The 27527-nt window shown below is 37.5% G+C and overlaps 1 protein-coding gene across 3 annotated transcripts; it reads left to right on the top strand.

Moving 5' to 3' along the window:
* The first annotated feature begins 1364 nt into the window (after nt 1-1364).
* Nucleotides 1365-27109, top strand: galnt3.L (polypeptide N-acetylgalactosaminyltransferase 3 L homeolog). Of its 3 annotated transcripts, none has more exons than XM_041576255.1 (11): nt 1365-1706; nt 14688-15256; nt 16501-16673; nt 17322-17471; nt 18212-18446; nt 19094-19211; nt 19966-20166; nt 21667-21798; nt 23343-23444; nt 24496-24648; nt 25231-27109. In XM_041576255.1, exons 2-11 carry the CDS (start codon nt 14769-14771, stop codon nt 25351-25353), a joined length of 1875 nt encoding a protein of 624 aa, XP_041432189.1. In that variant the 5' UTR covers nt 1365-1706; nt 14688-14768; the 3' UTR covers nt 25354-27109. The 3 variants fall into 3 exon arrangements, with proteins under 3 accessions (XP_041432189.1, XP_018091361.1, XP_041432190.1); XM_018235872.2 differs by lacking the exon at nt 1365-1706 and adding an exon at nt 7519-8446; XM_041576256.1 differs by lacking the exon at nt 1365-1706 and adding an exon at nt 12119-12883.
* The last annotated feature ends 418 nt before the right edge of the window (nt 27110-27527 follow it).

The following is a 27527-nucleotide window of genomic DNA, read 5'->3' as shown; positions in this document are numbered from 1 at the left end:
AGTTTCACACCATGAATCAGAGGAGCACCTACAGTAGCTTTTGTACAATTGCTATCTGGAACACTAATATGTCCCTAGAAGTCAGACTTGAGTTAGCAAGCAATGTGAGCTTCTGTGTGAATGCACAACCTCTTCTGTCTCGTCTCGTGCCTTGGCTCTTCCACTTCTCCTTCACTGGCTAAATAACACCAATGAATGAATGTGGTTTTGACCCTCAAGCAGCTATATTCCTTTTTTCCTCTCATTTGTTATTCCTTTTGGTATTTTTAATAGCACAAATTCATATTTATTAGTTATTTTCGACTGTAATGTTATATGTTAGGGACAAAAAAAAGAAAACATCCCTGCTGTTACCAACTCTCTGATACTGTATATGGAGGGTGACCCTGGCAAAACTGCTGCAAGCAACACATTATGCAGTTGGCAAAATTTCCTGTGTGCCATTGCCCATAAGAACCCTTTACACAAAGAGTAAGGTAGTAAGGACAGGGCTCTTTGTACCATGGCCCTGTGTCTGAATGATGCACAAGTAAGGGGATGGAATTGGGAAAGCCAACATTGTTGTTGTCTAAAGATGTGTATGTGAGTATTGTTCTGCTGGCATATTATGTTATGTATATATATATATATTTTCTCTCTTAAGCCCCTTGAGCAATTATTGGTGATTTAGAGCAAAGGCTAACCATAGCAGCAAAATAAGCACTTCCATAAACCGCCTTATAGTCTTAATAAAAAATAGAATAGACAAAGCACAAGCATTCCCTACAGTAAGCCCACCTCCACAAGAACATTTCAGTATTAGATCATTTGCCATGTTGGGTTATATTTATGAGCAAAAAACTTTACTGTAACTGCATGTATGGAGGTTTGCTTATAAGGTGCTAGTTGTAAAGACAACATAGAGCTAGATAAAGCACTGCATTGTTCTCTTCTCTGGTCATATGCTGGTGGCAGTGTTCCAGGGTAAGTCAGTGGCTGTATCTGACACTGTGAATCACAATCTGCAGCTCAGTGGGAGGTTTTCTGCACACAGAACACAAGGGATGTGAGGAAGAGCAACTTAGTGTAATCCTTTGCTGCAGCTCATACACTCATATGCCATGCTGTTTCAATTGTTGGCCCCTAGGGCTGAAGTTTTATATAAGCAGGTTTTGGTACACCATTTTAGGGTGACTATGCAACGCATATGGTATTTTCAGTTGCATGATCGTAATCTCTTCCTGTTGGTATTAATGTAAATCGAAGGTGGGAAAACATACACATCATGTTTTCCTACTGGCAATTTACATTAATACCAGTAGGAAGGCAATTGGGACATTTTCTGCCCACACTGGAAACGTGTGGCAAAATGTCCCATCTACCAGGGCCCTTAGTGGGTATAGATTTACTCATTTGATAGGCTAGCCAAATAAGAAGATTATAATGTGCTTGGCCAGCCTCATACAAACACAATCAGCGATTAGAACTGCACCCGGTGATTATGGAAAGTGTGGGCTGCTAAGCTTGATAACTGTATGCCAATGTGAGCCCAGCTGGGACAACACAGATACAAGACTGTAAGTAACATCCAATTAGATCTTATCAGTGTTGGGTTTGGATACGTGTCCGGTTGTGCAAGTCTCCAGAGTCGTCTGCAACTACAGTATCCGGGAGTGGCAAACTAAAAGCTGAAAAGGCTAATCACTATAAGTGCTACAGAGATGCAGGTACAACTAACATTTCATGGCCTTAGAAAATACAGGATGTTCTGGGACAGAAATCTCTCTAAAAAAACTGCTGTTATATTAGATGCAGGCAGTTGCAGAACCATTATATCATCTTGTTTATGTAATGTTTTGGTTTTCATATTGTATGTTTTGAAATCATTTCAAGAATGTGATGTTAAAAATTGTTCTTCCCTTCGCATAAAAACTATAAGGGAACCAGAAATCATTTAGTACAGGTATAGAACCTGTTATCCAGAATGCTTGGGATCTAGGGTTTTATGGATAAGGATCCTTATGTAATTTGGATCACCATGCCTTAAAGGGGAATTATTGTGAAAATTAAAATTTAATATATGCTTCATCATATTGAAATAAGAAACTTTCTATATACAATCAATTAAATATTCTGCATAATTTCTGAAATAATCAAGTTTATCTTCTCTATTCCTCTCTCAGCATCTGTTTCTCTACATTCTGTCTCCTTGCAGCAGTTGGGTGTCAGATATTCATTGATAGTTAGATACAATATATCTTATAGGGGGGCTTCCTTTCCTAGCAGATGAATTAGAAATCACTCAAATAACTGATTCCAGTACAAACAAAAACTAACAAAATAACTGCCTTTTGCACAAATCCTGCATGTAGAGAGACATGATGTCTGGTGATTTTAATAGAGTGAGCTCTAATACATCTTCTATGCAAAAGGAGTCCCCCTTTAAAGGACCAGTAACATCAATTTTTTAAAAAAAATTCATTAGTAAAGAACAAAAAAAAAAACCACAAAGACAAATTAAACTTTTAAATCGCTAAGTCTTTTTTAAGAAATAGCTTACTGAAACTCCGCTTGCGTTCCTCTTCAGAAAAGGCGACACAGCACCGATCCTCCGATTTCTCCTCCTATAAGGAAAGCTGGGAGGAGAAATCGAGCGCCGATGGTTCGCCGGATAGCCTTTTCTGAAGAGGAGTTTCGGTAAGTTATTTCTTAATAAAGACTTAGCGATTTGTCTATGTGTTTTTTTTTCATTCTATACTAATGCATTTTTTAAAAAAAAATTATGTTACTTGTCCTTTAAGATATATTGGACCTTATTTTATTATGCTAAAGCTTATATTAGTTTTTCATTTTCACGATAGTTCCCCTTTAAGGCTGCTAAAAAAAAAGCATTTAAACAATAAATAAACCCGATAGTATTGTTTTGCCCTCAAAATGGTTTTCTTGCAGCCTTACCCTCAATACAAGCTACTTTTATCAAAAGAATATGTACATAAAAAATATATATATAATTTATAATTTCTTTTAAATTACTTTATGGGAGATTGCCTCCTGAAATTTGGAGCTTTCTGGACATTAGATCTTGTACTTTTTTTACTTTCTATGAAGTGAGGCGACTATTGTGCCATGAGATCACAGCACCAGTTTCACATTGGACAAAACCCACAAATTACAAATTCAAAAATGAATTGTTTTTATAAACTGGATTTTGTGGTTTACAATCAGCTCCAGTGCCAGAAGGCGTCCCTATTGCATCCACATTCACAAGGGTGTCAGCTTTTTCAGGAGTGAATTAACCTTCCTTTTTGTTTTGAGAGTGCAGAAGAAAACTCACTCAGACACAGCAAGAACATATGAAACTCAGGATCCCAGTGCTGTAAGACTGCAATGCCAATCACTGCTCCACCATGCCTGCCACTGTATTTTATTATATTGCTTCTTTAACTGGCAGGTCCTGAAGTTGCTCTAAAGGACCAGGACTTTCATAGACTTCTGTGGGACCTTAACATACCACAGTATAAATGCTTAATGTACAACAGACAGCAATGTGCTCCCTGAGAATATAAAGGGATTTACTTATTAAACTCAGGATTAATGTATGAGTATGTGTGCATAAAGAAAAAGATTTTCTTTGAAACAGAGGCTTTTATTGCAGTTATTGGTCTGGTTCCAAAAGCCTCTTCTATCTGTTAGATTTTCAAGTACCCAAGCATTCAGTCTCTAGTCAAAAGATTTGTAAGGCCAATGGCATACCATGTGGGTAGTCCATGTTGTTGTGCGCCATGACTGTCAGTTCTCTTACACCAAGGAGCAGATCTTCTTCCATCTGATCCTTGCTGTAACTGCACTGACAGTCTTGACAAGCAAAAAGCTATTAGGTTTGTAAATATGCTGAATGACAACTTTTTATTCCAGCTCGTTCAAGAACCTACTAGGAATAACTCTCTTTTGGACCTTGTAATAACTAACAATACTGAACTCATCTCTAAAATTTGTGTGGGTGAGCATTTAGGGAATAGTGATCATAACATGGTCTCTTTTGAGATTCTGTTGCAGAAGCAATTCTATAAGGGAGTAACTAAAACACTAAATTTCAGACGTGCAAACTTTGACAGTATAAGGGCATCTCTGCAACATATTAAGTGGGAAATGCTTTTCACAGGGTTAAACACAGAACAAAAATGGGAAGTCTTTAAAATGCTGCTTAATAAATATACTTGTCAGTATATTCCACTTGTAAGCAAGGAACGCCGTTGCAAAGCAAAACCTTTTTGGTTCAATAGAAGCAAGCGTTGGTGTTGAGGTGGGTAAGAAAAGACGTGCTTTTAAGGCTTTCAAGTTAGCTGGTACAGCTGAATCATTTATAAGGTACAAGGAGGCCAATAAATCATGCAAAGAAGCTATAAGGCAAGATAAAATTGCTATAGAAAAGGATATTGCAGCAAGCAGTAAAAAAAATCCAAAATTATTTTTTAAATATGTTAATAGTAAAAAAATGAAGCAGGAAGGGGTGGGACCCTTACTATCAGAGGGGGGTCAGCTGGTTGATGAAAACAAAATAAAAGCGCAGATTCTGAACTCATATTTTTCATCTGTCTACACAAATGAGGAACCAGTAAGTGAAGGTTTCCTTCTTAACAGTCCCAATTCTAGTAATACAACTAATGATGCATGGTTCACACATGAAGAAATTCAAAAGAGACTTGAACATGTTAAGATTAACAAAGGTCCAGGGCCAGATGGTATTCATCCCAGGGTAATTAGCGAGCTTAGCTCTGTGATTGCCAAACCTCTTTACTTAATTTTTCAGGATTCATTGAGATCTGGCATAGTGCCGAGAGACTGGCGAATTGCTAATGTGGTGCCTCTATTCAAAAAAGGATCCTGTTCTCAGCCTCAAAACTATAGGCCAGTTAGTCTGACGTCAGTGGTAGGAAAGCTTTTCGAAGGGTTAATAAAGGATAAGATACTGGACTTTATAGCAAATCATAATACTATGAGTTTGTGCCAGCATGGTTTTATGCGTAATAGATCTTGCCAGACTAACTTAATTTCTTTTTACGAGAATGTAAGTAGAGACCTCGATTCTGGGTTGGCAGTGGATGTGATTTACTTAGACTTTGCTAAAGCATTTGATACAGTGCCACACAAAAGGTTACTGGTTAAATTAAGGAATGTTGGCCTGGAACATAGTATTTGTACCTGGATAGAGAACTGGCTAAAAGATAGACTATAAAGAGTGGTGGTAAATGGAACATTTTCTAATTGGACCAGTGCCGCAGGGCTCTGTACTAGGTCCCTTGCTTTTCAACTTGTTTATTAATGACCTGGAGGTGGGCATTGAAAGTACTGTTTCTATTTTTGCAGATGATACTAAATTGTGCAGAACTATAGGTTCCATGCAGGATGCTGCCACTTTGCAAAGTGATTTGTCTAAACTGGAAAACTGGGCAGCAAACTGGAAAATGAGGTTCAATGTTGATAAATGCAAGGTTATGCACTTTGGCAAAAATAATATAAATGCAAGTTATACACTAAATGGCAATGTGTTGGGAGTTTCCTTAAATGAAAAGGATCTAGGGGTCTTTGTAGATAACACGTTGTCTAATTCTGGGCAGTGTCATTCTGTGGCTACTAAAGCAAATAAAGTTCTGTCTTGCATAAAAAAGGGCATTAACTCAAGGGATGAAAACATAATTATGCCTCTTTATAGGTCCCTGGTAAGGCCTCATCTGGAGTATGCAGTTCAGTTTTGGACTCCAGTCCTTAAGAGGGATATAAATGAGCTGGAGAGAGTGCAGAGACGTGCAACTAAATTGGTTAGAGGGACGGAAGACTTAAATTATGAGGGTAGACTGTCAAGGTTGGGGTTGTTTTCTCTGGAAAAAAGGCGCTTGCGAGGGGACATGATTACACTTTACAAGTACATTAGAGGACATTATAGACAAATAGCAGGGGACCTTTTTACCCATAAAGTGGATCACCGTACCAGAGGCCACCCCTTTAGACTAGAAGAAAAGAACTTTCATTTGAAGCAACGTAGAGGGTTCTTCACAGTCAGGACAATGAGGTTGTGGAATGTACTGCCGGGTGATGTTGTGATGGCTGATTCAGTTAATGCCTTTAAGAATGGCTTGGATGATTTTTTGGACAGACATAATATCAAAGGCTATTGTGATAATAAACTCTATAGTTAGTATAGGTATGGGTATATAGAATTTTAATTAAAAGTAGGGAGGGGTATGTGTATGGATGCTGGCTTTTCATTTGGAGGGGTTGAACTTGATGGACTTTGTCTTTTTTCAACCCAATTTAACTATGTAACTACTATGGGCTCCCCCATGATGGCTAACCCCTATACATACTGATGTGCCAGAGTACACACAAAATATGGTATTTTCATTGGATACTGACCCATTAATGTCCCAGACATGTCCCAAACTGTGCAGCAGTTAAGCTAACCTTGGGGCACATTCCCCAGGGTTCATCTGCCATTGGGCTAGCAAGCCACTTTCAGAACACTCCAATGTTCTGGTTAATTATATCTGCCTAGATCTGATGACAGGCTTGTGCTGGACAGGGTTTTAAGCATTTGCTGGGCCATGCTGGGACAATTTTATTTAACCATAAGACAGGAGGGCTGGCCGCCTTCTGAAAGTACTTTACAAAATGCAAAACAGTGAATAACATCTGCAATTTTTAGCACATACCAACCGAATGCATTTTAATCAGCTAGTATCTCAGCTTTCTTTTTTACAGCATTCTATTGTTTGTTTATCCCCTTCCCTTTTTTACAATCACCTTTTTTCTCTGTTATTCGTTTTTTTCTTTTCTCATTCTCTGCCATATCCTGCAGTTTTCATCATCTGTCCATAATCTCTACAATCTCTCTCTCTTTTCTCCTTACTCTTTTGTATTTAACCCCTTTTGGTTTAGCCTTTCTTTTAATCTCTCCATTTTATTTCTACCAAACTCTCACTCTGACTTTACTTTCCTTCTCCTTTCAGTTCCATAGCTTCCTAATTCCCTTCTTTAGAGGGAATGTTGACCCCCCAAAAAAATGTTTGCCTAACAAATGAAAACATAATTTTAAGCAACTTTGCAATATACATCCATTACAATTTGTCTATGGGTTTTAAGTGATTTGTATATGCATTGTTACTAAATGCAGTGTCTGTTCCTGTCTATTCTCTGCCCTGGTGGATGGATCAGACTGTTGATACAATGTAAGACAAGACTTGTCTTTGCTGGAGAACTCAGATTTTTTGCAACAAAAAGTAACAACCAGGAGTTAAGCAAATGCCTTCAATAGCAATCATTTTTACAAATAACTGAAGCTCTGGACAATTTGTATCAATTGTATATTGGAAAGATGCTTAGAATTCTGTTTTCTTTTATTAGGCAAATTTTTATTTTGAGGTTGACTTGCCCTTTTTAACTTCAATTGTCATGTAAACCAACCTCTGTATCTTCTCTCTCTCTCTTTCTCTCTCTCTCTCTCTGTACTTCTTTTTTCCTTTCATTTTTTAAATCAAACATTATTATTATTGATTGTTATTGTATTGTTTTTCTTGTAAAAGGTCAAATAGTTAGTTTAACCTTTTCTCCACAACACATCAGTCCCTTCTCCTGTCCCTATTTATCTTCTCTTTTTATTCCTGCAGTCACACCCACTCTTCTTTCTCTTCTATATCCCATTCTCTGTTCATCCTCATCTCCTCTCTATTATCAATTTTTCAAACCTCTTATACTTTTTACTGTCCTCTACCCCCTTTCCCCATCTCTCCCCCTACAACTACCCCTATTCTCTCTCCCATTTGCATCCATTTCCATTCCCCTCTTGCCCCTGCTTTTCCCACTCACTTCCCTGTGCCCTGTGCTCACATTCACTGTACCTTTTCTCTGCACTTAGTTTTTTTCCTTGTCGTGTTCACTCTCTGCTCTCCCAGTTTCTCATATTCTCCTTTCCTCCCTACTCTCTTTTGTCTCCACCTTATCATTCACTTTCTCGCGGAACCTTTTCTCTACACTTTCTTCTTCTTTCTCCTTCTCGTGTTCACTCTCTTTCTCCCCACCTCCACTCTCCTCGTGTTCGCTCTCTCACCACCTCATCTTTCCTTCTCTCTTCCCTCTCTCCCCGCGTGACATTTTGCCACTCTCCTCCGGGAACATCTCTGTGCGTTTCCGGTTTGCCCACCTGGAGCTGGCAGGTAAGGGCGTGGAGAAGCGCGCATGCGCATCAGCTGGCTACAGCATTTCACCTGGGTCCAGCAAGGCGGAAGTGACAGCGGCAACATCAACCCCCAGATCTGTCATCATCATCTTAATCATCATCACTACTATCGTTCCCGCGGTGACAGGCGACTCTATTCGGATCTATCTCCGCCGCATCCGTCCCCACCTGTAGCCTGTCTGTGCGAGGACCCGCGACTGAGAGCAGCGCTGCCTGGGGCCCCTCTCCATCAGTGTGAGTACAAAAGTTTCTCAAGTGAAGTAGCTTTGCCGGTAGGGGTTTGCACTCAGTATCCAGCGCAGCCTCGGAATAACTTCAGTTCCCAGTCTTTGGGCTTCCTAAGGATGCTGGGACTTGTAGTTTAAATATAGCAAAAAGCTCTGGTTAACTTTCAAGCGCTCCTGGACTCTCAGTAATTTACTTCTTTAAATACACAAAGTCTTTTATTGACTTTTACTTTTGTTTCCTTTTATTACAGTCTATACATACTCTATAAATCCAGGGATTGTGCTTCATTTAATTTTGCTATTACTGGTTTCCTTTCAGAACACGCTTGAGTTACATAGTATAGTATGTTTAATGTCAGAACCTCATGGAACATGGAGCTGTTAGTCACAGACACCTTACAAAACTGTCACCTGCCTCCCTCTGTGACTCCCCACTGACTCCCACCTGATTCCCAAGAGGTTCTGTAGGAGCTGTGAGGTTCCCTAAGACAGGCTGCTTTATATGTGTCACTGTGTATTTATTTAATATTATTTCTAAAAGGATCTCAATCAATTTGAACTTGTTCCCTGTAGTGACTTAAACAGATTCTGGTGGGTGACGCATCTATTTGGTATTTGTTCCCTTGACACCAACCACAGAAAATCAGTCTGTCATGTTTGTAATTCTGTTCACTTCTCCTGTTGTGGTAACATCTGTCTTGATTCAAGGCACTAGCTTAGATCTGCATGTAAGTACACACATTCCTTTGCACAACCCATTTCTCATTTTATAGTGCAGCCAACCCAAATGTATTAAATAACTACCCCAGCTCTTTAAATACTGTGTATTTAAAGAGCATGGCATTCTTGGCTTCTGATTTGAAGTAACATGTAGCGTGCTGCTTATACATACAACCTGGGGGGTGTGATATATACATAGGTAGAAAAGTACACTGGCTGTCAGTTTGTTAACTGCCACACAATAGGCAGTCAGTGAGTACACTAAGGGGCATATATATTATGCTGTGTAAAAAGCAGCAGGATAATACAACATCACCATCACCGTGTAAAAACTTGTTTTTTTTCTTAGACCAACTTCCGTCGGAAGCAATGTAAAATAATGCCAGAAAATCTGGCGTTTGCATGGCGTAAAATAAAACACACCTTGATAAATTTTCCATTTATTTTACATACCTTTTTACACAGTGATTTTCATTTTACACAGCATAATAAATATGTATTCACAGAGTTTAAACATATACATTTACTTATTAATTGTAACTTAGACCGATGTTTGTCTTAACATAGTATTTATTTTTACCTTTCTGTGCATTTTTATTTTTACATTTCTGTTCTCCGACAACAAACACCAGAGGGGATTGGGGCAGGTGATTTATTAAAGTTAAATGCTAATGAAAGTCAAGCAACTCTTTACTGATATTGATGGCCAGAGAGCTGCCCTTTAAAAACCCAGGTAACTAAGTTAAGATTTACACATTCAAATCTTGATCTGGTTTGGTATTTATATACGTACACTCATGTCATTCACACACTTTTTCTGTCATGCTTATTAGGATACCCCCAGATACAAGTATTCACTAGTTCCTTAAAGAGTGGTAAATTTCGTTCAGAATGCACTGTGTGCAACAGTTGCATTTAAAGTGGACCTGTCACCCAGACACAAAAATCTGTATAATAAAAGTCATTTTCAAATTAAACATGTAATCCAATTTCTATTTTTTATTAAAGCATTCATAGCTGTTGTAAGCTCATTTAAAAATATCAGCTGTCAATCAAATATTGTCTGCCACTCCTCTATGCCAGTGGCATAGAGGCGGGGCAGACAATTACTTTCACTTTCCATTCAGCACTTCCTAGATGTCACTGCTCTCCACACATCCCCCCGTTCTCTTTACCATTTAATTGTTTAACCAGGGCATGGGGATGGACATCGGGTCCCCCATGCTGGTGCACAAACAAGATTCTGAGATGATACAAGACTTGTCTTAATAACAGTGTCCACAAAATGGCTGCTGCCTGCTTGCTATAATTTTGAAATCCCAGACTGAAGGAAGCAAGATTCAAATAATTTATTTAGTGTAATTAAAGTTCATTTTGCTTGACTAATGTGATAAAATAGGATTTTGAATAATTTTTTTGGGTGACGGGTCCCCTTTAAGTTTTCAGTGTACTGAAGTATACACAAGCCCTATGCAGTTGACACAGTTGGATAATGTTATATAACTTGCAAAGTTTTCCACAGTTCTTATCATGTATAGAAAAGTAGCATTTTAAAGCAAACACCTTATTGGTTGGGTTACTGCACCTGGCAAACTTAGTACTTTTGATTTACGTATGGGTCTAATCTCTTACCAGGTTTTTGTCCACATATTTCGGTAGAATCGTAGTTTGTTTGTTCTTTTAGTGGACATTTGGAATTGCCTGGCACACCTGCATAGTTATAACATTACATTTTGTAGATACAAGGCAGAAATATTAGACCCATGGGATAACAATCCCATAAACCAGTGCACAGATGAAAACACTCACGTTCATGTAGATAAATTCACCAGTCTTTATTTCAATAAGATGTGAGCTTAAAGACTGGTAAATTTATCTAAATGGCCGTGAGTGCTTTTATCTGTGCACTTATTTATTATTTGGTTAGCACTGGGCTAATGTTCAGGATTTGGTGAATGCCAAATTCTGGACTATATATATATATGTGTGTGTGTGTGTAATATTTGTGTGTGTGTAATATATATATATATATATATATATATATATATATATATATATATATATATATATATATATATATATATATATATATATATATATATATATATATACACACACACACAGTATGGGGCAGATTTATCAAGGTTCGAAGTGAATTTGCGGGAATTCGAAATTCGAAGTAATTTTTTGGATACTTCGACCATCGAATAGGATACTACGACTTCGACTTAGAATTCGATTCAAAGTAAAATCATTCGAATATTCGACCATTCGATAATCGAAGTACCGTCTCTTTAAAAAAACTTCGATTTCAATACTTCGCCAAATTAAACCTGCCGAAGTGCTATGTTAGCCTATGGGGACCTTCTAGAGCATTTTTGGAAGTCAAAGTAAAATCGTTCGATCGATCGCTGAAATCCTTCGAATCATTCGATGTGTGTGTGTAATGTGTGTGTATATATAGATATATATATATATATATTTTCCAAGGGAGAATGAGTGCACACTTGGAGCATTTAAATAGGTTATTTTAAAACCATAATTTTATTTAAGTTAATTAAAAACAGGCCGACGTTTCGGTCCACATCTAGGACCTTTTTCAAGTCTTGAAAAAGGTCCTAGATGTGGACCAAAACGTCGGCCTGTTTTTAATTAACTTAAATAAAATTATGGTTTTAAAATAACCTATTTAAATGCTCCCAGTGTGCACTCATTCTCCCTTGGAAAATCTATTGATATTTTTTTGAGTAGCACCTGGGTATTTTGCTTTATTCAGTGGTGTGCGGAAACCACAAGTATTCTTTTATATATATATATATATATATATATATATATATATATATATATATATATATATATATATAGTTCTTCTGCTGCAATTTAGGCTGTGAGCTGGCAATTGTCTTGTGACCAAATGAGTCAATTAAAGGCGCGGCTCCTGACAATCTCTCTAGTAGTCCAAGTTGTTTCTCAAGTTCCAAACTGCTCTATGGGCATGGAAGTGACAGGTGAGTACAAACATCTTTATGAATACCTCCAGGAACAGTGTTTTATCAAACATCCTTCAAGGATATGCATGCCACTCCTTTCATTGTATCAGGAACTGCTCACTGGCAGCCCTATTCAATACATTCCTCCTGCTTTGATTGCACACTATGATATACTCGTGCAACATACAGTGCAGCAGTCTCGTCACTGTTAATAGCTAACTTTCTGGCTATGTTTGCAACAGTGTATTCACAGTACAGTTGTCAAAGATTCATCTGAATGACATGGTTTGCATCGCTGCAAGCTTTAGAGCCTGTATGGGTAGTATATACACCAGCAGACAGAAACTAGTCTGCTGCCTCCTGCAAAAACACTGTATCCAAAGGATGTGAGGATCTCCAAAAATAAAGAGACAAATGTAAAAAGTAGAAAAATGTATTTGCCTCCTGCACCCTGTTTGTGCTTGCACTGACATGGCATGGGGTCAGCTTGTCAGTGCACACATAGTGGATTTCAGTGCAGAAACACTAAAGTATTCATTTTTGCACAGATATCCACGCCGAGTGTTTTCCCCATACATTGTTGATTCTCTATGAAACTGTAACCCCATCTTTGCCATGTGCCATTATTTCTTACCATATACAGGTCCTGAATCCCCTTTGTGAAATGAAAGGGTACTGGGAATTTCTCTCATGGCAGTGCCTCCACCTAGTGGGATCTGGGAATACGCCTACAGGTGAAGCCACTAGGAACAGATGATTAACCACACCATTACAGTAAAACAAATAGAACTTTATAATAGAAGGAAAAGTGCAGAGTAAAATAAAATCACATCTCAATAACCTCTACCCTGGGTAGCCTGTGTGGCAGTCCAAACCTAGCACAGTCCTTACCTGGCGCAGTTCTACCCTCCACTCCTGGTGGACAAAGAGAGTCACAGTCCCTTTCCCCAGGTAGCGCTACGTGCTTAAATATCTCTCCAATTGGAGAGATAAAGATGTAGTTTCTCCCATGTAGCAGGCACAAAAACAACGCCTGTTTCTCAAACAGGGGACATGCTGGAGCCTTTCACTACCCTCCCTCAGACTCACCTGGGGTCTCACACAGAGCTGGCACAGGCATCCACAATGATTCAATCCTCAGACTGGGCTCCTAAGCTTTCCTAGTCAAGCACACAAAACTTGCTTAAATCTTTAAGGCATGCTCCAACACTATCCACAGTGGGAGCACACCAAAATTCTTTTTTACTGGCATCCATCTCCAGGCATTTGTTATTGCAGTGTCGTTACCTTTTGGCCAAACCAGAATCTGCCAGAGCACACTGCATTAGGGACAAGGGACTCACTCCCCCTCCCTAATCCAATTTAGGTTCAGCCCATTGCTGGCCAGGCAGGGGATTTCCAACCATGTGGTACTTTTAGGACTATAGGGGAAGGTAACCCTATGGGTCCCTACAAAACCATTAACGCATGGTGTGTGTTTATATAGGGAATCCTGTAACCTAGCTTTGAGTTCACCTAAATACCAAGGAGAAGTGTTTATTAAAATTTGCTCAGTATAAGCACCGACAGGAAGATTATGTGCCTGTATTTACTCCAGCAGAGAAAACACCAATATGTTTATCATGTTGTATAAAAACTGGAGTGAAGAATTACCGGTGATGTTGCCCAGAGCAACCAATCAGCAATTGGATTTCAAAAGCAAAGATCTGATTGGTTGCTATAAGCAACATCACCACTAATGTTTCTCTCCACTTTTTACACAGCATGATAAATAGACCCCCAAGTGTGACATTAAAGAAACAGCTCGGTGTAAAAATAAAACTGGGTAAAATGTATTAAAGAATATCATCTTCACCTTGATATTTCATTAACACACTACAGACATGTTATTCACAGAATGAAGATGAAGACTGATGGCTACTTCTGTAAATACTTTTCTGGGAAAGGAAACTCACTAAATCAACACATTTACCTTACCACAGTATTTAATTATTGGTATTTTAATAATGAAATGCTCAACATTCCCAACTCACTATTCCAAGTTTAATGGGCATCTCTACCCAAAATTGTTTGCACAATGAACGTAAATATAACTCTAAGCAACTTTCCAATATTCATGGTATAGCTATGAGCCAAGATCTGACAGCAGGATTTTACTTCCCTATGATTTGAACAGCCCAGCTTGTGTTTGGTTAATCTTGTATGCATGCCTAATAAGAAATAGTGAAAATGATGCAGCCAGGATTTCAATTTTAGAATAAAACATTTTGTTTTCCATTGATTCCTGCTTAAAAAGGCTCAACATAAGATCCCTACCTTATATGCTGAGTTTTTGCTCTTCTGGGTGGTATTCTTCCACATCATTATATCCTACAGGCACATTGGGGCCAAGTGCCGCCGATATGGGCTTGATTGGTGTGCTAGCTTTTTGCGTTGTTCCTACAATACTAGAAGAGGACCTTAGTCTAGCCGACCAGCCCAAGCAATTTTGCTTTACAGAATTTCACAGAAATTTTCTGCTCTTCTTTTCTTTTTCAGGCTTGGCAGTACAACAGAAAATTGTGATGGAACATCCCACGGCCTGATTATTTTCGTGCACCATCTTGCCCCACATTTAACATGACAAATCTTAAAAGACTCCTTTTAGGGAGACGATTTATTCACTGGAAGCTTGGCTTTATAACTCTAATATTTATGGGATTTTTGTTTATGATACAAAAAGAAGTAGTTGATTGGGAAAGGGATGAACTAGGGGCCCACCGTGGGAAGAAAAAGGTGTTGGACATGATGATAGAAGCTGTGAAAAATATTAAAGATGCAATGCCCAAAATGCAAATTAATGCCCCTGTGAGGCAGACTGATAACGGAGATGCGAGACCATGCTTGCCTGGATATTATACAGCTGCAGAACTAAAACCATCCCTTGAACGCCCCCCTCAGGATCCCCATGCGCCTGGAGCAGGAGGAAAACCATTTAAGGAAGATAAACTCACCCCAGAAGAGCAGGAAGAAAAAGAGAGAGGAGAGAAGAAACACTGTTTTAATGCTTTTGCAAGTGACAGAATCTCACTTCACCGAGATCTGGGACCAGACACAAGACCTCCTGAGTATGTTATCAGATTCACTTGTATTATCTGTGAAATCACATTTCAAGGGAAAAGTTAAAATGCACCATTTCTGTATGCTGTATATTGTATAACATTTCTGGGAGTTTTTTTTGTTCAAATATTATTGCATTTATAATGTGGCTTGGAAACTTCACATGCAGTAACCCTTCTCACCTGTGTGCTGCCCATGTCTGAAAAATAATACATTTCTCTTAGAAATGTCAGTACTCTTGGTTTAATCACCTCCAAGAAATACATACGGTTCTTCAGTATTCCGAATATTAGGACGTAGAACAATGTTTTTTAACTGCCCATAGACAGGGTGACACTGGCTGCCAACTTGGGTGCTCTAGACAGCTTATTAGGCCAAACAAGGGCCTGTTCAATCAATATATGGTTGTTTATTGGCCAGATATCTATGGGTTACGTTTGAAAATTCCATTTGGCTATGGCCCAATCTCTGCATATTACAGTGGTTTCCTTATGGGGCAATATACTCCCCATCCTTGTTGTTCGACAAGAGTGCAATAAATAGTGCTTGTGATGAACATACATTTTGCCTTTTGTTTTAATGGTTTTGTTTAATGAAGTTAGGGCTGAAAACGTATTTGCGTCCCTAGGTATCCTTTGAATTATGGTGTAATGACTGCAGTTTTTTTCCTATACCCATAACCTTTATGCCTTTACATAAGCTTTTTAAAAGCCCTTATATAAGCCAATAGTATAGTTAGTCATTATTTCAAAGTGTTTCTAAGAAAGAATGTGTTATTTTTATGTCTGTGGACAGAACAAATAGACCACACCTACCTAATGTTTGTTGCTGAGCGTCTTAATTGCTGGCAGGCTGTGCATGTATACACACCTTGTCATGACTTAGACCATTTTGTTCTAAAGTGTAATTTTGCTGTTACGGTGCAGTCATATAATGTTTTCCATCTGCTTAACCTTAAATGGCCAGTATGATTTATCAAATGCTTTGGTGTCTAATCATGCTAAGGGCAAATCTCCACTTCTACAGGTGATTAATCTCCTCCAATTGCTTTCCCAACAGTGATAAAATCAATCGGTGGTGGTAAAAAAATATGCAGTGCTTAATTTTACCAAAGTTGCACAAAGTATCTTCAAAAGGAAAATCATAGTCATGTAGTGATGGTTAAGCTCAACAGTAGGAGTATTTTTCTGATCTATTTTTATGTTTCATTTATATTGAGCCATGCCTCTTTTGTCATACATCTTACATGCAGGTGCATTGAGCAGAAGTTTAAACGTTGCCCTTCTCTACCCACAACAAGTATTATAATCGTGTTTCACAATGAGGCCTGGTCTACCTTGCTCAGAACAGTGTACAGTGTAATGTATACTTCTCCTGCTATACTTCTCAAAGAGATTATTTTGGTGGATGATGCTAGTGTAGATGGTAAGTGTGAAGTTCTACAAAAGTACTCACTTTCCTCTGTGGTGTTTCTGGTGGAGTATAGCAGGTGGGAGCTCACTAATAACACACTACTGATGGACTGGCTAGTTATACGAATTGGTTGCTCCACAGGCACATGTGTGTGGCCCAGAAGTCTTTTATAAACACATATAATATGTGTGCCCTTCTCAGTTGAGAACCTATTTTGGGCAGCATTCCTCTGTGGCTCATACTGTGGTTTTTTTTCTGCATATTCACTCATATTGTATATTTCTTGTCTTAGCTGAATTATTATTGTGGTCATTTATAGATGGTAGGTATAGTTGAAGTGTTAGTAGAATAACTCACTATTGCAATCTATAACATAGTTGTGTCATCATATACAGAGAGAAGGAGAGTAAAGTGCAGTTGAGCAAAAATGTGCCCCTTTAGGTACTATAAATGCTAACCTCGCTAATAATTTAGTGCCCTTGCCTTTGTCATACTGTAAGTGACTCCAGGAAAACATTATGTAGCTAGAAAAATATAGCTTCATTGAGCAATTTTTATTATATACATCAAATAATTCATGTCCGTTTGTCTTAGTTACCTTGATATGAATAAGTAATATGTCAAAATATGCTCCAAAACAAACAGTTTTTTCCTTCACAGAATATTTGAAAGATAAACTGGATGAATATGTAAAACAGCTTCAAATTGTCAAGGTAGTACGACAAAAAGAACGGAAAGGCCTTATTACTGCTCGTTTATTAGGTGCCTCTGTTGCAACGGGTGACACTCTTACATTTCTGGATGCACACTGTAAGTATCTAAAGGCACGGACTGTATGATAACTACAGGAAGTCTATATGTTATATTAATGTATGACTTTTTGTCACATATTTGTTTTATAGGTTGCTGTGGTTAGTGTTATTGTGCATGATATTGTCACGTGTAGTGTTATTTCGTCTATCCATTAATATCTGCCACAGGGTGATATCAATCAGCTTCTGACTTCTCCAGATTATTATTAGAATTTTGCTTTGTTTTTACTGTGAAAGTTCAGCAATAAGCATTGTCCAGCTGCTGTTAAGCTGCAAGTGTATAAATAGATTGATGACAGTTCAACAGCATCTAAAGGCCGCAATTTGGATTTAGAATTTGGAACAGGCTAGTCATTACTGCAAGCTTTAAAGCTTCAAAACATGCTTGGAACATTTTTTATTTTAATTTTGTAGCACATTTGTTTGGCATTTTCAGTCAAAAATGTTCTTTCACTCTATCGATTTCATTTTTAATTTCAGTAATAAGTACAGTCATCATATGACTTTATGGAGCCTGAGAAGTAATCAAAGACAAAACAAAGCCTTGAAAGCTTCAAAATGGCATCATTTTGTGTTACAAAGCAGTAATTAAATGGGTGGAAAATCTAGCCCGGCAACAAGGGAGCACCTGATTTTTTGTAAATTGCTGCCTTTAAATCAGATGTCTCTAGTAATTTCAGCCATTACGGTGGTTTTTATCAGTCAGTCTAATTTTTTTTCTATTTGTAATTTTGCTAGGTGAATGTTACCATGGCTGGCTAGAGCCACTCCTGGCTAGGATTGCAGAAAATTATACCTCTGTGGTCAGCCCAGACATCACAGGCATTGATCTAAATACATTTCAGTTCGGCAACCCATCCCCTTATGGGAATAATCACAACAGGGGCAACTTTGATTGGAACCTATCGTTTGGCTGGGAAACACTTCCAAGTTCAGAAAACAAAAAACGAAAAGATGAAACATATCCAATAAAGTAAGAGAAAAGGAGAATTGTTATGTTATTATGTTAATATGAAACAGCTATAATAATTAAAATGCATATTGTAAACAGTATAATATCCTATAGATGTTGTGGTGTTGTACAGTTATCTATTATGTTTCATCTGTCATAATGTACTCTCCCCTTAGCTTTTTTATGGTATGATACAAGGATGCTCAACTTGTGGTCATCTAGGTGTTGTTCATTTTCAACTCTGGAAAGCTACAGTCCAGCACAATGATGTGCCTTGAAATAGGGTTCATATTGCTTAGTTTGAAAGTTATTTAAGAAATAAGTAAAAAAAATAAAAAAGTAAGTTAAACTAGGCCCCCGATTGTCAGATCATCCCTACTTAGCCCAGCACATTAGTGGCTGAATCAAGTAAGAATTTGCTTATTTAGTGACCTCTGCAAATAAGCAGTCTTGAGTATGCAGCCAAAATTCACCCATGTGATGCCAATACTGTGGCTGTCAGTGCTTACTGAAGCTGGGGTGGATGGGAGTGTATCATCCTTTTGTGTAACATTGCCTTTAGTATGGAGAGGCTGGAAACATATATTACAGATGGTTATTACAATACAGAAATAAATATTTTATTTGCAGAATAAGTTGGTAATGTTTGTTTCATTCATATTCTCTAGGTCTCCCACTTTTGCCGGAGGGCTGTTTTCAATCTCCAAGGACTATTTTGAACACATTGGAAGTTATGATGAAGAGATGGAAATCTGGGGTGGAGAAAATATAGAAATGTCATTTAGAGTGAGTACAGTTAGTGCACTCTTCTCTTAAAATAAATATCACAGTACATTAGTCCTGGAAAAAGGGTGTTGTTTTGCCTTTTAAAGTCAATTTTCACATATGAGATATGTGTTTATGAAATTCTCATCTTTAATTTTAGCATTCCTACAGTTTTTATTTTGTTAACAGAAAACGCGTTATAGAAGTATGAAACAAAAAAAACATGAAATATGAAACTTTCTTATGACAGCCTGTTAATTTGTTTGTGTACACAGATATATTTATGCACAGTATATACATGCAGGGTCGAATTTCAGTTCAAAATAGAGGTGGTAGTAACATACTTTGTTGTAATAAAATCCTTGTGCATTCGGTTCAGCCCAGAGTTCACTCATTATTTAGCACCTGGTTGCTTGGAAAACACAGATATATTACTGTCAATATCCATTTCTAAAGTATTAATGGTAGAATTCTATAGTAGGCTCACCTGTTCAAAACTCCCATCAAGAGAATGAGAAGAGTAAGAGAATGTGCAACTGACCACTACTCTCTACATCTGATCCTTAAGGCAGTTCTCTTTATAAGTGATTATTTCTAAAGTTCAACAGTAGTTTGTACAGTAATTATGTGTGACTATGCAAAAGCCTTTCCAGATTGAGGCACTTTATTACAATTAACCGTAGGAGAAAAAGCACCCTCTGTGTCATGATCCTAATGCATTTAAACAAACTTATTTGCACATTAATGAGTGTGCTCTTTAATTCTTACAACATAGGTATGGCAGTGTGGTGGACAGCTAGAGATCTTGCCTTGTTCTGTTGTTGGCCATGTATTTCGGAGCAAGAGTCCTCATACCTTTCCTAAAGGAACACAAGTTATTGTGCGTAATCAAGTGCGTCTGGCTGAAGTCTGGATGGATGAATATAAAGAAATCTTTTATCGTAGAAATAGAGAAGCTGCAAAAATTGTCAAAAAGGTGAGTATGGTTAGGAAGAGGATGCCATAGTGAGTTCAGCTTTCTGCAACATGTTGGAAACCTGTATTGGGAGTTTATTGTGAATTGAGAGGAAGGGGCTCTTGAAACACATTTACAAAGGTGTCATCTCCTTCTAGGGTGGAGGCTGAAGACATGTCCCTATGTCTTCATGCCAACATTAACTAAATGAATTGGGAGTGTTCTAAACAAACTTTGTGTATATTGTTGTAATTAGGAAATATGTATGGTTTTCATTGTTTCTTGAACCAAATGGGAAAATCTGAAATTGAAAAAGTGACATTTTATTTAATGTTTGTCCAAGCACACTTAAAACAAATCAGCAATCCAGTGAGACATCTCTGTCTCAAAAGCTGCTCCTTATTTCAAAGTGTAACATTTTGTATCTAGGTGAAGGTGCAGGGTTGTTTATTCAGAGGGTTTCTCAGTGGGCTGGGAATTTGTTTTTTTGTGCTCAGATAACCAAATCAAAGTTTCAGATTTTTCCCTGTTTAGTGCAAAATTTTTAATGGGACCCTAAGAAATAATTCCACATTCTTTTCCATTGGTTCTGTCAAACAGAATACACATTTCTCATTTCTTACACTATATCAATTATTTTTACATTGTTTCCTATAGTCACCATTTTGTGAAAACAAGCTTAATATTATGCCAAAATCTTGTTTATATGCCAGAATGCGGGACCTGATACACTGGCTACACAATTAGATGGTGAGGAGGTAGGGTGAATGTGACGAGTGCAGTGTCATCTAGAAGTGCAGAATGGAATGTGAAAATAATTGCTGGCTCACCTTTATGCCTGAGGCATAGAGGCCTGACAGTTGAGTTTTTAAAATACCTTTATAATAGGTATTGATATTTAAATAAAAATAAATTGGTTTTTTGTTTCATTTGAAAATAACTTTTTATTATACACCTTTTTATGTCTAGATGTTAATTTTTTAGTTGTAGTTTCAAACTGAGGAATTTTCCACTGATTCAGCAAGACTGTTATCAGTTTTCAGTAGCCAAAATATATTATAGCTCACCAGGGGTGTATTTATGTTAAGGCACTATTTTTTCCGTCTCTTGTTTTTTTTAATTTTTTTAATTCCCTCACCCTCCACCACAGATTTCCATAGGAAATCCGTTGACGGAGCTGGTAGTGTCAGGGGTAGGGGGGCAGAGGAGTCACGCGGAAGTGATGTCATGAGCACGGCGTGCTGATGTCACTTCCACAATATACGGCATGTGACATCACATGCACAACGTTAGGGGTGTGTTTAGGTCCGGTGCCTAGGGCAGCATCAGACCTAAATGCAGCCCTGTAGCTCACACAAGTCTCTCCAATCTTCTGTTACCTAAACACACTATGGATTATCCTACTCCAAAAGAGAGGGTACTCCCCCACACTAAATTTTCTTATAGACACCTCCCAAATTTAAAGATATCTGACGCTACAGGAATGTGATATTAACATGTGCCATGGTTCTCATTGTACAGAAAGAATATGGAGATTTGTCCAAGCGGTTGGATCTGAGGCAGCGACTTCAATGTAAAAACTTTACTTGGTATCTGGATAATATTTATCCTGAGATTTACGTGCCAGAGATAAACCCTCTGATACATGGAGATGTAAGTAATACAACTTTCTTTTCTTTGTCTCACCAGCTTTCCAATTTCAATGACAGGGCATGCATGTCTTATTCTTTCTAACTTTCCCTCTCCTCCCCAAAATAGTATGAATAGTGTGAATGAATGGCTGTAGTTTGGGAGGCGCTGTCACAAAATGTTAAATTAAATAAATTAACTTTCCAAAACAATTGTTATGTTTTGGTAGCTGAGGATGAGTAGAGTATAACAGTGCTTTATTAGCAGGTTCATACAGCTATTACACAGTAACTTCAACTCTAATACTTTTAAGCAGTATAAAAAGTACTATGTACACAGTATAACTCTTGTGCACAGTGACACCTACAGGCCCTTTGTATAAAAACCACAACAATATCTGTTCATGCAACATTACTTTCATGCAGCAGTAGGAGCTGTACATTTTAGCATGCACTAGAGCTGAAGTAGGTGACAGTATGGATACAGTGATGTAGACAGCCATGGTCTACATTGATGATTTAGCAATGGTTGGTTAATTGTACAGAATGCTAATGATAGTTTGGAAAGCCATACTGAGCCATTTCTTGCTGAAATAATCCTTAAAATGTATCCAAATAATTTCTTCCCACATGCAGTGTGCATTGGGAAGTCAGGATTCTAAAGGGTACCCACAGAGCAGAATGGTCTTTGAATGCCAAATCAACACAAGTATGATAAATGTGTCCGTTCTTTAAAATGTTCTTGACTGCTAGGAAATGTTGATACATTTGTAAAACATCAGATTGTGAATCCTTCTGAATTCGTAGTTGCAATATTTCATAAATTAACCCCAAAGTCTCAAAATCCTTTCCAAACTGATTTGTGATAGGTGAAACTACTTTGGCTAATATTATAATAATCATTGTAAATAAGCATCTACAGTGTGTCCAAGGGCTCTGGCACAGGGGGAGACCTGTTGTCATTGTTGTCAATTGATTGCAGGCAGATCTCACTGCCTAAAGGCTCCAGTAGGTGCCTTTCCTTTACTAATGTTTACTAGGAGCAATAACATGCAAAAGGGAATGTTTTGTCTCATAAATCATTATTACCATAAAGACTTTGTAGTCTACTGTGTATTGATATATAATTACTGTATTGTATATTATCAATTATCAGACCCTAGTCCAGAAATCACATGATGATATGAACTAATGAGGCCAATATTTTTCTCTAGCTTTAGTACAAATATAATTATACCCAAATGTAACTGTCCTATACTCAGTGTTCCTTGGGTTTCTGCCACTGTGGAGCTTGATGCCTGTTAATCTGAACAAAACACCTATTCTATTATAGTTGGTAAACAATATGTTTAATTGGACACTCTGTATTTTGCTAAGTGTTCTGGAAGATTCAGTTTCAGGTATTACACTCTACCGAATAGGGTCTAATATGCCCCCCCACTGTGCACTCAGTGGTAACTTCTAATAACCTCACAGCCCATGCCTGGTTGCTTAGGTAAATATTTGCTGTGTGAAAAGAGGATTGAGCACAACCCTTTATGATGTTAAATTCTATGTTTTTTTTATTAGTTAAAAAATGTTGGTAGAGAATTGTGTTTGGATATTGGAGACGAAAATCGTGGAGAGAAGCCTCTGATCATGTACAGTTGTCATGGACTTGGTGGAAACCAGGTAAAGAAATACATTTATTTCTTAATTTACAGTACTAATCAGGTATATATCTTTAAGGAGATTGCTATAAATTTGGTGGAGGTTCCATCATGCTGTGTGGCTAATTCAGGGACTGGGGCCCTTGTTAAAGTCGAGGGTTGGATGAATTCAACCCAATATCAACAAATTCTTCAGGATAATGTTCAAGCATCAGTCACAAAGTTGAAGTTACGCAGGGGTTGGATATTCCAACAAGACAATGACCCTAAACACACTTCAAGCTTGATAAAAAGCCAGAGATGGCTTGAAACGTTGCTATAATTGGTCTGTGCCGTGTTTGAATAAAGGCCTTTTAATTCATTAATAAGGTGTTGTTCTTCTCTACATTGAATCTTCTATGGTGTGGGGTGGCCACCATCGAACGTGCACCGGTAACAGTGGAGGAGTTGTGTGCTGACACAGGACTACTATTTGAAGTTCAGCCTATATATTTACCCAGTTTTTATTTTTACACTGAACTGTTCCTTTAAGGATCATTTTTTTCCATTGTTCCACAGCTAAACGTTTATTCCTAAATAACGCCTCAGTTACTGACTTATTCTTAAATAGACCATGGTCCTCGTCTGCCCCATAAACACTAATTATTGCCCAGCCTATCTCTCACGTTTTCTATCTGGTTTCTGGTGAGTCACACTTTTAATCTGAAATATGGGCTGGTCTATGAAACTTGGGACAGGTATGATGCTTAGTTCAGTTTGCTATGTATTAGTAAGTGTAATCTTGCTATTTCCCTAACATAGCATGAGGTTTCATGTCATTGTTAACTCTTAACATTCTTTCTCTGCATATTCATACATGTTAAATGGGTGTTTTCCAGAGCACACATATATTATTGCTGTCAAAGGAGAGTAATTGGAAAAGCTCTTGGTTTGGTTTTCCTTTAAAGCAAGGTTGTTCCTCACTTTTAGTAATAACATCCATGAAACACTTATTAAGTAAACACAGATTCGTTTTTTAATCTCGGTGTACATGTAAAAAAAAAATCTACATATATTTCTATATTTTTCTGTAGTATTTTGAATACACTTCAAGACATGAAATTCGACACAATATTCAGAAAGAGATGTGTCTCCAGCCTTCCCATGGTTCCCTTTTTATAAAGCCGTGTAATTACAGAGGTGGAGATACAGCCCCACTTCCTGAAGAGAAATGGGAACTACAGCGGGTATGTTGGCTTTTACAATGCATTTTTAACTTTACTGACCATCAGGAACATTTTCTTAATAGGAATGTTTTCCACATATTTTCACATTCATCAAAGCTGATACCTGTGTGAATTCTTTAAATGAACTCTGAGTAGTCGCACACCATTTTGTTCTACAGATGATAGTGGTCAGCGCTACATTATCCATTCTGCTTGCCACCCAATAGTTGCCACCTTATGTCCGTGTGTACAGGGTGTATTTTGGTCTAGAAGCATTTGTCTGCATTTTTAGGCTAAAATCTACCCGATGAACCTATTAAATTAAATTGCACACAGCGAGTATTCAGCGGTCAGGGGTGGTTTCATTAGTGGAAGAAAAATACTAGCAAAGGATCTAATCAGTGTAACATTAATTTCTTTTCGGAAATAATAAATCCACACCCACCTTGGATAAATCAGGTTCATGCAGGTTCATGCAGGTTCATGCAAAAGTCTGTAATAGCTGACATATTCTGATTGCTAGATTTGCAAGCACCTTAATGTGAAATACATTAATGCAAAATATATTCTGTACAAAACGATTTGCTTTATTTTATCTTCCAGGAGCAACTCGTCTTTAATCCCTCCTACAACCTGTGTATAACTTCAGAAGGAGTCAGTCCAAGCCTGGTACAGTGTAACCCTGCAGATCCATTCCAACAGTGGATCTTTAGACATCTAAAATAAGCCACCAGGAGATTATTTCCTTTTCAACACTGTGATAAGCGTACACTGTAGCATTTTATGCAATAGCAGCTTCCACGGTTATTGGAGGAAGCAAAATCTGTCTTGTTACAAAAGAACAAATACTCCACACCGTGTCGACTGTGACCCTATAAATGCCAAAGGAACATTTTAATCCGTTTATATTCTTTTCTGTTTACAGCTGTGTACAGGTGAGGGTTGGGTTTGGGGACAAATATTTTTAGGTTGGCTTTTATTCTCGTCATAGGCACAGTTTTCTTTAAGTCAAAAAAAACTCATTACTTTCCCTGAAGAACCTGCTGGAGCACTTGTGAACAGACATGCCTGACTAGTACCAAAGATAAACTCAAAGGGGAAAAATAGCATATTAGTAGTAAGGTTTAATGGCTTATTTGTCCCTTTAAATAATCAAAAAAAAAATACCATAGTAGCACGATGACTTTGAAAAAAAGACACATTAACTTCAAATGGTGCTTCTAAGTCCGTACCCAATAAGGCTCATTTTCTAAACAAGAGCAAAATTCAGAAATCGTTTTTAGAGTTCCAGCATAATAGCAGATGCTCGACGAATAATGTGCACTGTAAGAGAACATTACCATCAAGTGGACCCCAAGAGATTGCATTGTTAAGCAGTATAGAACATTCCTTACTATGAACAGTTTCCCACACGTATACATTTAGAAAACCATGGGAAATGCTTGGTGTGCCCAATATACTGAAAACTATTGACCTTACATATTAATGTGTTCTTAATGGTTACATATTCAGTATGTATCCCTTTAATCTAAGTGAATGATGTGTGAATATTTTACACAGCTAATAACAAATATCCTTATTGTGTTATGTCCGCATTTAGTGAGAATATGTTGTGTTAATACCCATACAGTGTAGGCTGCTGCATTTTAATGTATATTTACATAATGAGTTCTTTAGTTTTTACAGGCAAATGATTGGTTGTAAATGCAATGCTTGGGATGTAAAGCAGGAATAATGTGTATTTCTTGTTTAAATAGGCATAACACTGAATAGGAAATATAAATATTTTTAAATTATTTAAGAAGTAATGATTAGTGGTATTTAGCTATTGTTCTGCATTTAATGTATGAAATCTAATTTTATTTGCGTTCCAGTGGGGTAGAGTTCCTACAGAGGGAGTAGAAACCTGAATTAAAGTAAAGATAAGCTCACAATTATATTCCAACTGGGCAGAGTTGGGCAGAAGGTTATTATAATAATATAATGAATGCACTGGGTGATCTGTTCAGCGTTGTTTAGCATGCTGGGCACGGGTAAGTTGTAGCAAACATTTATGCAAAAAATGTAGTTCAGTGTGGTTGGGCCAAACACATTGTAGCCTGAAAGGATATTGATTTGTATTGCTCTATCTGTTCCTTCTTTAGACCTTTATAAAACCCCTTATTTTTCCTGTATTTGCACATGGAACACATCTAGATAGATGTAGTAAATGTATGTATATATATATATATATATATATATATATATATATATATATATATATATATATATATATATATATATATATATATATATATTACACTGGAGAGTTATTAGACCATATTGGTTATATAACCATATTGGTTATACTCACAGTAGCTTCCCTCCAGCTGGTTGGCACTACAATGACTTTTGAAAGAGATACTTTTGTGTTGAATTTCATGGAAATAACTATTTGATGACATGTTAAAAACAAACAAATAAATGTACATATTGCCAAAAATGTTGCATTTAAATTTTTATTGCATTCAAATTTCTTTTATGTTGAATTCACGGGAGGGGGATTTTCAGTTGTTTATTTTCATTTTTGAAATATGTCTATTGAATTTTTATTCTGCTACATGATAAAAATCAATAGTGGTCAAAATGCCCTGGCCATCTGTCACAGCTTTGAATGTACCCTGTCCCGGGTGGTCAAAATACCTGTATCTGGCCCCAAGTGAATCATTTTGATGGAGACCTACCTGCCATGATGCATGTTCATCAGACACTGCACTCAAAAACATTATGACCTGTGACATGCAGTCAGGGGAAATTTGATCTTGTTTGTATAGCAGCTTTGGTCAAAAAGCCCAGTGTATTACTTACTTAAGAAGTCTAAGGTTACTGTCACACTGGGTGATTCAGAGTGTTTTGCTGCC

Source organism: Xenopus laevis, chromosome 9_10L (genome assembly GCF_017654675.1).
Source record: "Xenopus laevis strain J_2021 chromosome 9_10L, Xenopus_laevis_v10.1, whole genome shotgun sequence".
Taxonomy (NCBI): domain Eukaryota; kingdom Metazoa; phylum Chordata; class Amphibia; order Anura; family Pipidae; genus Xenopus; species Xenopus laevis.
The sequence above is the reverse complement of the archived record's forward strand: the minus strand, read 5'-3'. Positions and strand labels throughout refer to the sequence as shown.

Excerpts from the sequence above, each read along its gene's own strand:
- galnt3.L (XM_041576255.1), top strand. The coding sequence starts at position 14,769 with ATGACAAATCTTAAAAGACTCCTTTTAGGGAGACGATTTATTCACTGG. Across the intron at positions 17,472-18,211 it reads TACATTTCTGGATGCACACT|GTGAATGTTACCATGGCTGG; the intron begins GTAAGTATCTAA and ends TAATTTTGCTAG. Across the intron at positions 20,167-21,666 it reads CTGCAAAAATTGTCAAAAAG|AAAGAATATGGAGATTTGTC; the intron begins GTGAGTATGGTT and ends CTCATTGTACAG.